This window comes from Gambusia affinis, linkage group LG07, assembly GCF_019740435.1.
Source record: "Gambusia affinis linkage group LG07, SWU_Gaff_1.0, whole genome shotgun sequence".
Taxonomy (NCBI): Eukaryota; Metazoa; Chordata; class Actinopteri; order Cyprinodontiformes; family Poeciliidae; genus Gambusia; species Gambusia affinis.
In genome coordinates this window covers 28,133,442-28,146,472 of record NC_057874.1, presented here as the reverse complement: position 1 = coordinate 28,146,472, position 13,031 = coordinate 28,133,442, and the positions used below count along the sequence as shown (strand labels likewise).

General features: G+C 43.6%; 1 protein-coding gene and 1 long non-coding RNA gene across 2 annotated transcripts in view; one reads left to right on the top strand and one right to left on the bottom strand.

Moving 5' to 3' along the window:
• The window catches only part of stab1 (stabilin 1), a 53,576-nt gene that overhangs the window by 38,410 nt on the left and 2,135 nt on the right, over positions 1-13,031 (top strand). The window contains 13 exon segments of the mRNA XM_044121756.1: positions 312-368; positions 444-603; positions 684-833; positions 1,067-1,180; positions 1,951-2,058; positions 3,746-3,878; positions 3,961-4,021; positions 4,789-4,933; positions 5,759-5,892; positions 6,126-6,291; positions 7,208-7,314; positions 8,619-8,738; positions 10,703-10,837. Coding sequence (XP_043977691.1) covers positions 312-368; positions 444-603; positions 684-833; positions 1,067-1,180; positions 1,951-2,058; positions 3,746-3,878; positions 3,961-4,021; positions 4,789-4,933; positions 5,759-5,892; positions 6,126-6,291; positions 7,208-7,314; positions 8,619-8,738; positions 10,703-10,837 — 1,590 coding nt within the window.
• Positions 7,311-8,612, bottom strand: LOC122833835. Its single transcript, XR_006371061.1, has 2 exons — positions 7,600-8,612; positions 7,311-7,414 (listed from the first exon to the last, which is right to left on the bottom strand). It is a non-coding gene; the product is annotated as an uncharacterized LOC122833835 (long non-coding RNA).

Genomic DNA, 13,031 nt, shown 5'->3' with positions numbered 1-13,031 from the left:
TTTGCAGAATATTTGTTAGATTTTCCATTCCTTTCAATGGGCCAAAAATGATCATCAAAAGCTTATTATTCATAAACTAAAGAAGATATTAATACATAAAGATGCAGCCATAAAGAGCAGAGAAGGAAAGAAGAAAAATTGCAGACGGTGATGAAGTTCAAAAGATGTATGGAAGTGAACTGAAGAAATGGAGGATATGAACAGTGTGAATGCTACAGCTTCATAACAGGAAGCATCAGAACCGTCGGCCCAACGGGAAAATGGCCGGTCCGCCTCTGGATGCCAATAATCTTTAGTTTTACATGTTTCAGGGCCCCTGTGGGAGCTGTTTGTTCCCCCCGCCCTGCTCCATCAGGCACGTTGACACGGTGAGAACCAACTTTTCAGCTCTGGCATCATTGCTTGAACTTTACAGACTCACCTGCTTTGCTGTACTCTTACAGGGGAAGAAGATGCAGTGTTTCCGGTATCACTCCAGGTATCACAGCCGGCTTATTTACGACCTGGACAATAGTTACAGCAAAAGGGGCTGCAAGAGAGTTTGCCTGTTTCCTTCCTGGGCCCAGAAGTGCTGCAAGAATCACTACGGCAGAGACTGCCAGGGTAAGGAAGACCCCATCCGCGGGTGTAAGTTCCCCAGGAACATTTTAAAATATTCATCTTTTAAAATATTTGCGTTCTAGTGTGTGCAGGTGGAGTTGAAAACCCGTGCAGTGGCCATGGAGACTGCAACGACGGCATTACAGGTTCAGGGACCTGCAAATGCCAACAGGGATTCACAGGAAAGGCCTGTGACGGTTGTCAATCTGGTTACTACGGTGAAAACTGCACAGGTACGGCAGCAGCAAGCGAAAGGCTCCAAACCAAAGATCTTCACCTGAGTGTAAAGGAAACACATGAAACCTAATGAATGGGGAGCCCTGTGTCCCTGCAGCCTGCAGGTGTGGGTGTGTGTTTTCCTGCAGCCTGCAGGTGTGTGTGTGTGTGTGTGTTTTCCTGCAGTCTGTAGGTGTGTGTGTGTGTGTGTGTGTTGGATCAGTGTGATCAGTGTGTGTGTGTTTCCCAGCCTGCAGGTGTGTCAACGGGCGCTGTATGGACGGCGTGGCGGGCAGCGGTGGGTGTATCTGCCCTCTGAACTGGGCAGGAGATCGCTGCCAGTACGCGCTCTCTGATCCTAAAGGTGAGCCGTCGTTCCCAGAGACGATCCAGAGGCTGGATTTTTACTTTCCAGATGTTTTTCTGGTTGTTTTGTCTGGGAAACATCATCAGCTACCCTGACGCTGCCTGACGTCAGACTCATTTTGTCTACAGTTTGGGAGAAAGTTTCCAAAGTCCAGCTGCAGATTTGACCTGAATGAAAGTGGTGAAAAATTCGGTCTGAAGCCGTAATGTTTACTATTTAGTTTCATAACTGGTTACTGTGTGTAGGCTTGTCACAGTAAGCAATAAATCAAGTATGATAAATTAAAACAAACTCAATCATTTTCATTTGCATTATCTATTGTTTTCCTCGTTTCTCTCTTCCTACCTAAAACTGGATGATAAAAGTCCTGGTCTGGTGATTTGGCCTCATCTAAACTCTTTTTGAAGGACAATTTTGTTTACAAAGACTTCATAATTAATTTTATTTGTTGTTTTGTTTGTTTAATTTGGATATTTTAAATCTCTTCCAGTTCCAGTGTTAAATATTGATTATAATTTAAAGTTTATATTTATTTTAGTTTACATATGTTTATTTGTTTTTGTGCTGTAAACTGCTGCTGAAATGTACTGCAGTCATTTAACTTGACTGGAGAAGTGAGGGCATCAGAAAGAGGCAGAACTTTATTTAAAGCGGTGCTGTGATCTAAAATGCATGAATTAACATTAAGTCATAAATGAATGCATGTCTTTGTCTTGAACGTGGCTGTATGTGTTGAAGAAGTCGAGCTGATGCGCGGCTGTTTGCAGGCGGGCCGTGTTCGCGGTGCCACGCCCGGGCCCGCTGCCTCTATGGAGACCGGTGCGAGTGTGAACCCGGGTTTGAGGGCAACGGGACGGACTGCAGTCCGGTTCAACGTGAGTAACATGTCTGGGTTCCAGCCTGACCCGGCTCAGGTTCTGATAAATGACCCGCCTTGCCTGCAGGAACTGAACCTCTTTCCTCACAAGTGACACGAAACAACTGAAGTCGTGTTTTCTTAGTCATTGTAGTTTGTATCTGGCCTGCATTTAAATTTAGTTCAGTGTTGTCTCCTTGGCTCCCTGTTTATTTCAGCTTGTTGATCAGCTTCCTCTTCTCACGCCGTCACTAATCGACCACCTGCTTCCTGTCCAGACATCAGATTACTGAGTCAGCCATGATGGCTGTAGGTAAACAACACGGCAGTTGGAGGTCGATGGTGTGTTTGAAGTCTAATAAACGCTCTACCGTTCATTAGTTATATTGTACGTCACAAAGAAGAAAAGGTTCCTCATCAGTTAGTGTGTGTGTGCTGTGATGGATGCTGCTTGAAAACCAACAGTAACCATGGCAACAGAATAAGCCAACACAGAGCGCCAGTCTAATTTGAAACAAGCTGCACCCAGCCGTTTTTTAGCATCCACAAATAATAAAGCAGACATCATTTGGAGGGAAATGGTTGGTTCTGGTTCTGCTGGAGGTTTCTTCCAGTTCCTTTCCACTATCGCCGCATGCTTTAGCGACTGAATCGGCTAAGCACATTACTAAAGGGACAGTGTTAAGCAAAATCAAATTATACGATTAATGCCTCATCAAAAACATACCTGGAGTTTTGCCTTGATTCTTTCATGCATGTTTGAGAAATCCTGTAATCACCATGGCAACCATTCAGCTGTGAAAAACGCCTGGAGGGACCGCAGCTCCACCTCTGAGCTGCGGTTTCCAAGTTACTGAGTTTCCACCCATGAGCAGCTTTTCTCTACCAACTCCCCCACTCAAATCCTCCAGTTAGCAAACACCTGTTGGATCTGCGTATCACCTGAGCTCACTATGCGAGTTCCTTCTCTGTGCTCGTGTAAATTAATGGAGGAGCGATATAAACAGAAAATACACCTGATAGAATAATCAATATATAGAATATTCACTGAACTCCAATCCAGAACCGAACAGCATTCTGGGAGATGTAGGCAGAAGAAAGACTTTAACTACTCAACCTCTCATGCTAGCTAAGCAAAGTTAGTGAAATCAACTCACTCGTTCACTCTTTGGTTGCCTGGCAACAACCTGTTGAGTAACTGGCGCAGCAGCAGTTTAAGGTTTGAGCACGGTGCTTCACAACTGTTTAAAAATAAACGACATGGAGAGAAAACAGGATAAAAGAGGAAAGATCACGTCACATTACGTACATTCCCCTCTCTCCTCACCTGCTTTCCTGTCTGCCTACTGTCACAAAAAAATATGAGCCACTAGCGCCGCAAAAAACCCCCCAAGAAAACAATACTGTGACCTTTTTGAATTCTGCACTGGAAAATTAACTAAAGTATGAAAAAACTAAAACTGCTACTATAACTAATCAAAACTAAACAATATTTGACATATAAAAAACAGAAAAAGCACTCTAAAAACTAATTAAAACTAACTGGATTAGATAAACAGTCACAAGGAAATAAAAGTTAACTATGGGATCATTTGAGTCACCGGAGACCAATCATGGCGTCCATACCTGGGGGAGCAGGTGGGGGAGGGGAAGATGTGTCCCAGCAGAGAGCCAATCAGGTGACGGTTTCCTCCGTGCTGCTGCAGCTCCCGACCTCTGCTCTGAATACAACGGTGGCTGTGACGTCAACGCAGACTGCAATCAGACGGGGCTCATCGTAAACTGCACCTGCCACAGCGGTTACCAAGGAGACGGCTCCTCCTGCCAGCCAATCAACAGGTGAGCTGCCAGATTCCCACCGTTAGCTCCCACCGTTAGCTCCCGCCGGGACGTTTCCTCCAGCTGCTGTTTCTGTCTCCAGATGTGTTGAGCAGCAGAACGGCGGCTGCAGTGACTTCGCTTCCTGCAAGTTCACCGGACCGGTGAGTTTTCTTCGAGTCATCGGCAGAAAACAGCTTAAACATTTTATACATCATTTCTTAATGAACGAATATTTGAGATAAAACCTGAAAACTCACCCAGCTGATCCAAACAACCATGTCTAATCTGGAGATGCACCGATTCGATATCAATATCTGTATCGATCATGATACTGGAAGAAATCTAGAGCTGGTATCAGCCATTATGGCAGATCTATTCACTCTATTTCTACACTTTGTGCTCTAAGTGACATCATGCTTTATTATTTATTTTTTTACTTTGTATTTACAATTTCTGATTACACTTTCTGAACCATTTGTAGGAAGATTTTTTTGCAGTTTATTATTTTTTTTTTTTACATATCATCACTTTTCTAAAATAATGGCCTAAATCATTTTTTGTCAAAAGTGATTTTTTTTTTTTTGCCAAAAGAAGAAATTCTTCTAATTGCACTGACTGAACAGTTATAAAGTTGTGAAGCTATTGGTGGATAAAATGTGCTGTTCTGGTGGACACTAACAAAATAAATTTGTAATTTGGTACATTTATGTCTGTTTTTGAAAAAAAAAGAAAGTTTGAAGTTAATTCAGCACAGTTTTTCTGTATCAGATCGATATCTGCCGATACTAAAGTTCATATATTGGTATCGAAACTGAAATAAGTGGATCGGTGCATCTCTGGTCTAAAGACGCGTCCTGCGCTGGTGGAGAAGATGTCAGTTTGCTACATAAGGGTCAGATGTCGACTTCATTGTGATTTCATCCCTCAGAACCAGCGCAGGTGTGAGTGCCTGCCAGGGTATGTGGGTGATGGAGTCCAGTGCCTGGAAAAGGTGACGCCCCCTGTTGACCGCTGCCTGGAGGAGAACGGAGGCTGCGACCCAGTGGCCACTTGCAAGGACCTCCATTACCATGGTAACACATCAGTTTCTTGTCTTTGGTTTGTGTTTGATGGTTCCCAACTGGCGAACGATGTTTCCTTACAGCTACAGCTAAAGCAGCTGCAGCACATCTGGCTCACTGTTCAGCTAACAGCAACTTTAGACGGTAACATCAGCTTTAGCTAGCATCAGCAGCTTTGAAACATCTGTCCCACCACGCAGCTAACAACAGTAATGTAATGTTTTGATTGTTGATTCGATGTTGCATGACTTTGTGTTTTTGTGTTTGTTCTGATGTAAAGCACTTTGCCTTGCTGCTGAAATGTGCTGTAAAAATAAAATTTGATGGAATGATTGATTGAACAGAAGCGCTAGCTAACAGCAGCCTTAGCTCTTCTTAGCTAGCTTAGCTGTTTAATGTAGTTCCTATAACCGATCTGTAGAGGGCGCCGACAGTTCCTGAACATTTCTGAAAGCTGTTTAGTGTTGAAACACTAAACTGCTGACGTTGCCATGGCGATAAATAAGTAGTACTCACTCTAAGAAAGCCACTGCACATTTTGGCAAAAGCTTTGACATGGTGACGCTGCTGTAGTATTTTTTTTAATACAAGTTTCCATAGCAACTTATTTAAAGTTGTGAGCCACCAAAAGCAGTATTGAAGCAGTAGCCATCGATGTCTCCATGGTAACCACTGAATCCACAGCGGCTGGCCTTCACAGCATCCCAGCTGTAGCCATAGTGACAGTAGATTGATTGCTGAGCTCGTTAAGCCTGGAGCTTGTTAGAGGCTGTTTTCCCTCTGCAGCCTCCAGTTTATCTGCTCTCAGGGTGAATTTACCCTTCGGTTGTTCCTCAGCCAACACAGCCGGAGTCTTCCACCTGCGCTCCCCAGAGGGGAGGTACAAGATGAACTTCAGCCAGGCGGACGCCGCCTGCCAGGCGGAGGACGCCACGCTGGCCACGTTTCAGCAGCTGGGGGATGCTCAACAGGTAAACAAACCCGAACCAAAAACTTCTGACTTCCTACTGGGACCGGGAGTTTCTCCAGAGTTCATGGAGGAAAGTGATCTTAGGAAGGAAGCCAATTTTATCCAATTAATCATCAGAACAATCGATTACTAAAGAAGTAAAGAAAGTGCTGTGAGCTGAAGCAGCCACTGGGTTTCTGATTTCCTGTTGGCGTAACGTTTGGCAGCCTAACCGTTCCTGTCGGGTCTCTGCAGCTCGGGATGCATCTGTGTGTCGCCGGCTGGATAGCAGGAGGCAGGGTGGGCTACCCGATCCGCTATCCCTCAGAGAAATGTGGCGACAACCACGTGGGCCTGGTGATGTACAGAGACCCGATGGACCAGTGCAACGAGTACGACGCCTACTGCTACCGGCTCAGAGGTACTGCGGCAGACAAACTACCTGCAGTTTCTGTTCAGAAATGAACAACGTTTCCATGAACCATATTACTGCTGATCTTATCCCCTGATCTTAAATCAGCCGCTGTCCTCTTCCGCTCTCCTGGGTTTGACTGACGGCCCATCAGGTCATGTCTGCAAGTTTGCAGTTACCAGAAGTCGCCCCATTGCTGCCAGCTCAGTGACCTTCTTGCTATATTTAGCAACATTTCAGTTAAAAACAGTTGGCATCGGCCAGAATGAGGAGATCCAATTTTTTAAAGATCGGAGATCGACCAGTAAGCTGCAATCGCTGCACTCCTCATGAAAACTCGTTTTTCTCATCACACAAGTCATGTGGTCAGCAGCTGGATGTTACTACTGGCGAAAGCCACAAACAAGACAACAGGAAGTGGTCATCTTTGTTCGTTGTTTTTGTTTGTTTTTTTCAGACAATGTGCCACTGGCTCCTCCAGAGCTCTCACAGCATCACACAGTTCATAAAACGTCATTCGAACGTCTTGAATCCATCGCTGTAATGTAAAATTACCGACTTTCCCCAAAACGCTGCATACATAGTCGCTCCCAAGTAGGCGGGGCTTGTTGCTCCAACGCCGACCTCTCCTCTGATTGGTTGATGGATAATAAGCGCCATGTCTTTATTATGAATATTATCTCATAATTGTGTACATCATAATTTTTAATGACTTGAACAAACTTATTCACGTGAGTTTAATTAAATTTCTTATTCATTGAAAACAACTCAAATGTGAAATTGTGTTTTTTTTGACATCAGCAGAATATAGTCCAAGTTTTCTGAACATTTTTTAATGAAAACGCAGCTGCTGTCCTGGTTTATCAGAAGCAGCTTCCAGCTGTGAAGTGCAGCTCCTGATGGTGGTGTCCGTGTCTCCGTGCAGAGGTGTCCTGCTCGTGTCCTGACGGCTACGTTGGAGACGGGGACTTCTGCAACGGGGTGCTGACCAGCGTCCTGGCAGCAACCAGCAACTTCTCCATCTTCTACCGGGTGAGTCTGCAGGCCGCTGCTGCTGCCTGCTGGGCTACGGCCGCAGGTCAAACATTAGGATCCACCAAACTCTGTCCAGTCTGACTCAGCCTGACCGGTTCTGAGGGGGAAAATTACAGGATTTCAATCTGACAGCAGCACGATTAAAACATTTCTTTGCTGTTTGAAGTAACTTTAAAATCCTGATGAAAGCAGGAGTTTGTGGGGGATTTTTATGAGTTACACAATCAAACTTTTATAGACATGTTGCATGTTACTCTTCACATCCGGAAATTTCTCACATACGCAGAACGCTGGAGGGCACGAAGACAATTTTTTCACTAGCTATCCGTAGCCGAGCCGCCGCACTGGAACGGTTTCCTTAATAAGGTGAAACCTGGAGGAGTAGATGTAGTATTAATTTAGTGCAGCGCGCCACAGCAAAGGGAAAATAATGCTGAAAAACCGTTGAAGAATAACTCAAAACCACTCTGTCAGCTGCGCTACGCACAGACTCGTTACTATAGTAACTGACTGACTATCGGCGGACAAACATGCGCCAACGGGGAGGAGGGGGGGGACATTTTCAAGTATATCCCCCCGGACATACTTGAAAATGTCCGGGGGGGTTTTGAAATTCCCCCCGGACATTTTTTTAGGTCTGAAAAGTAGGACATGTCCCGGAAAAAGAGGACGTCTGGTCACCCTACCTGAAACACAGAATTAACAGCATCATAACTCCATGTTGCCATAGTCAAGCTAGCATAACTAACCTACAGTTTTTTCTTAATTTAATCTTTTTCTTGACCTTGTTATCTATTTTTCATAATGTTGACAATTAGCAGCAAAGCACGGCATCCCTTTTTCTTTAATATATCAGGCGTACCTTTAATATTAAGCGCGTTATGTTAACTTGACGGCTGAAACCATCTAGTCATCATCAGCCTGCAGCTTTTTGGGGATCTTGCGAGCGCGACGTCACGTTGCAACATGTCAGCAGCATTAATTTGCGTTTTTCATCAGAGGAATAAATGGGGGTTAATTTTTCTAAGTCATATTTTCACTGTTATTCATTTACTTATAAATGTTAGTTTTAAATATTTAGCTTAAGAGCAAAATATTTACAAGCTACTAAGTATTTAGATCAAAATTTAACTAGCGAGCTAAATGTTTATCCTGCTAGCTAACTGTTTAGGTGATATTGGTTAGCGTGCTAAATATTAACTTGCTAATGAAACAGTTAACCTGCTAACTGCCTGCAGAGCTTGAGGTCGTTTGAGGAGACAGAAAGTTTGTGTGTTTCTGAGTAAACGGTTTTCTTGTAGCTGCTGTTGGACTACAGCGCCTCGTCCTCTGAGGGCCAGCAGCTCCTCGAAGTTTTGGCCCACAGGAAGTCTGACATCACGCTGTTTGTTCCCCATAACTCTGGATTCACTCAGAACCAGGTGAGCTTACGGCGTCTTCTAAATTAATTTTCAACCTTAGTGAATAGATTCTGCGCGATCATTAAGAGATAGCTTAGCAACAAATTCACTCCTTTGTGATCAAAACAAGCTGTGATGTAAAATTGCCGACTTTCCCCAAAGAGTTTGCTGGGAACCAGTCTGCTGATGGTTCCCAGTCTGGTTTGGGTCGGTAAAGGTGCTGAATGAAATTAACTTCCTGCTCGGTTCACCAACACGGGGCCCGCGGGCCCCCGGCACCCTGAGGGGACCTGGTCAGTCGCCCGCAGAGTAAGTTCTAAAAATAGCCATTGTCATTAGGGAGCACTGCCAAAGAAATTGTTCAATTAAATGTTTGACCTTGAAATAACATTTGTTTATTTTTAGAATTTTTTTAAGTGAATTATAATCAGGTTTAAAATAAATTGCTTTATGTATAAAACTCTTTTCTAGGGTTAAAGTGCAGGATTATGCGCAGACGGCTGCAGGATTTCATCGGAGGGCAGCAGCGCCTGCAGCTGCTCCCCCTCTGAGTACCTTGAGATTTTCCTTTAAGAAAGAAAAGAATAACTTCTGAAATTTTTGTTATCCAACTTTCTTTACTATTAGCAAAATTGTGGAAGGAAAAACAAAGACTTGTCAAAACATCTTTTACGTAATGTTTGTCTGACGTAGTCTGTGGGGGTCAAAGGGCACGTCAAAGCTTAAATGTTACTAGTCACTTTATGTTTATTTGGCGCTTTTTCTGTAAGCTAAAAATGAATGAACAGAGTTTGATCCCACTGGTAGTTCTAACAGCTGTTGTTTGGATCCTGGCTGAGTTGTTTTTACAGTGTGCGGTTCTGGCGGGTCACCGGACGGCAACATCTGCCGGTCCTGAGCGTCTCAGACTGCAGGTTAAAATATTTAATCTCGTTAAATCTTCCCCAAAAGAGTAGAAAGTAAGCAAACATTGTTGCTTCACCTTTTCCTCTGGACATCTGACACCACCTGAACCTGCTCACAGTAAAAAACTCAGGCGGGATCTTAGAACAACAGGAGGAGCTCGTTCATTTTTAGCTCACAGAAAAAGCACCAAGCCGCCAAATTAACAAAAGTAAACTGGCCAATAAGATTTAGCCTTTTGGGTGCCCTTTGACCCCCAGAGGCTCACTCTGATGTGCGCTACGTACATGATGTTTTGACACAAAAGATCTTCTTTTCTCCACAATTTTCTTAATAGTAAAAAGGGTTAGATAATAAAACGTACAATAACTATTCTTTTCTTTTTCTCTTTAAAGGAAAATCTCAATAGAGCGTACAGCCACACAGCTGCTGTCTGTCTGCAGACTCTCAGTCACTTGGGGCCAATTTAGAATCACACAGAAAAGCGCCAAAAGGGAATCAAACTTACAACTCTGAACTAAGAACTAAGATCACATAATAGCAATTAACCATATCTGCCATGGTAAATTATTACTGATAGCTATTGTGAGGAGTCCCTAACATTAATATGATCAGACTGCATGTAGTCATATAGACGTATATGTATTATTGTTAGAAAGCAGGGTGAGTAATCCTGGTCCTGGAGGGCCAGTGTCCTGCAGCTCTTAGAGTCTCCCAGGTTCAACCTGCTTCAGTCCAACAGCTGAATCTCCTCCCAACTGCAGTCAGGCTCTCCAGAGATGACCTCATTATTTGACTCGGGTGTGTTGAAGCAGGGATACATCTAAAAGTTGCAGGAGGTCGGCCCCCCAGGCCCCCCAGGCCTGGAGTTGCCCTCCCTGTTATAAAGGCTGAGCCAAGAAAATTTATGTCTGTATCAAACAAGTAGCTCTTCGTTTTACTCTGGACCCGTGAAGCAGCTCCCAGTCTCAAAAAGGTTGGTGACCCCTGCCCTAGGCTTTACACTGTGGCCCATTGGACCCGTTCAGAACCAGCATGTTCAATGAAACTGAGCCACTTTTTGTTCTGTTTGTTCTTTTAAGACTCTTTCTGGGAGAGATCTGGAATATCACACCTCAGCCAATCACAGCAGACGACCATTTAAGGATCTGAAGCACCAGGAACGCATCGCATCACGACTCGGGTTCAATCTGACGGTTACCTACGGCAACAACGAGGTGAGGATGCACAGCAGCAACCGACGCACAAAACAAACCCAAACCTGGTCGGAATGACTTTATTCCTGATTGATGAGGAACATTTCACTCACTGGAAGCAGATTTTCACCTGAATATTTGTGACCAATCAGCAGAGAGAAGCCAAAGGAACTGTAAAAACTATCCTGAATTAAACCAATCAGAGGGCAGGGACTCAGGAAGTGAAACTGCAGCTAATGAGGAAGAACAGGGAGGAAAGAGAGTGAAGGTTGAGCTGCTGGTTGACGTCAGAGGCCTGGAGTCGATGGGGAAGCAGATCTAGACTTCGGCTGGAGAAAACGGAGAAACCTGAGATTTATTCAGGCTCTTCAGCCGGACTGCAGTCAGAAACACATTCAACTTATTACAACAGGAAGTAGTGGCGAGTAAAACAGTTAGAAAATGGTTTTCAAAATCTAAGCGCTGCTTCATGACTGGATGAAGAAGAGTTTGACTTTCAGCAGGGTTTTCCTTTAAAGGGCCAGCATCATGTAAAATTGACTTGTTTTTAGCTTTAGATCCTATTAGAATGTTTTTTTCTCATCAAAACCAAACCTAAAGTGTTGCCTTGATTCTTTCATGAATGTTTGAGAAATCTTTTGATCTCCATGGCAGCCACTCAGCTGTGCAAAACGCCTGGGTGCATCTAGCCCCGCCTTCAAGATGAAGCTCCGCCCCCACTCAGGTCCTTCAGACTAGCCAGCAGCAATTAGCAAACACCTGGAGGAACTGCTGAGCTCATTATAGGAGCTGCTACTCTGAGCAACACTGTTAAAAACGTTGTTAAAGGGTTAAGAGTTTCAAAAGAGCAGGAGTTTTTAAGAGACAGAGGCCCAATTTCAAGATGTTCAAGTACAAAATATAGCAATATAGCATTTTTGAAACAACTGATGGTGACATAGTTACTTGATTAAATGGCAGTATTTGCCTGAAAATACAGTGCCATTCAATGTCCTGATATAACAGAGAAACCTTTGGTTTCTCTCCATCCAGGTCGGATCCGGGTTCAGACAGAAACTCTGTTAATTTTTCCAGCTCTACTTTAATTATTTTGCATTATGGCTGCAGACCAGAACCATCTGTTATTAACCAGAAGCGTAGATCCATGAAAACGTCTGACCGTCTTTCTGGGCCGTCTGAAACATGAGAAATCACTAAACAGAACCATTTTTAAAAAGCCTCAGTGGATCGTTCCTCAGCGGTCTGTGGCGTCCCACTGGGCTCTGATCTTAGTCCACTTTGGTTCTTTATGTTTTCCCTTTCAGGTCTGTCCTGAACCAGTTAAACTAAATGAAGCTGTTTGATTTAAAATCATAATTTAAGATCACAGCACGGTTTGAACTTTAGATTTGACGACTACATTCTGTAGCAGAGAAGAGCTTTTTTCCTCCTGATTGCAACAGAAGAGGAAGTTCACTGTTTAACCTCCATCAATTTGGAAATAGTCAGAAATGCTCAGCAAAGACAACAAAAGAGAGAAACTGGCCTATCTTTATTTTCCCAACATGTCGTTTCAAGGCTCCTTACTAATAAATAATTTGATCCAAATTCCTAAAATATTCCAGTTTAGTTCCTTAATCAAACTGCTTAAAATGTTTCTAAGGAACGAAGCAGAGCGTTGAGTCGTTTGGTCATTTGAGTCACTTTCCAGCAATCCCTCATAACGAGCATGCATGTGGCGACAGTAGAGCGGAAAACTCATCACCAGCTTCACCAGACCAAGAGTAGAACATCAAAAGGTTCTGGCCTAGTCAAAGCCAGGATCTCAGTCCTATTAAGAATGTATGTCTGGGTTTCTGATCATAACCAGAGTTCAGTTTAGGAAGACAGGAGTCCATCTGCATCTGGAGGGGGGAATATTCATCTGATGGGAACAACATTCATGTCAATGTTTGGCTTATGTAATTATTAATAATTACACTTAGTCATTTATTATTAATAACATTTTAAAGTTTTTTTAGTTGGCTCAGGGAAACTAAAGAACCAGACTGAAATTTGTCAGTCTGGTTCTGAAGGAATGAACTCAGCAGAAACACAACGAGAAATAACCACTGGCTGATTTCTGATTTAGTCTGATAACTTATTGAAGCAAAACCGAAGGATCCCATAAACTACCCTTCCTCTAACTACCCGACATGTAGGCTAACTACCCGCCACGTAGGCTAACTACCCGCCA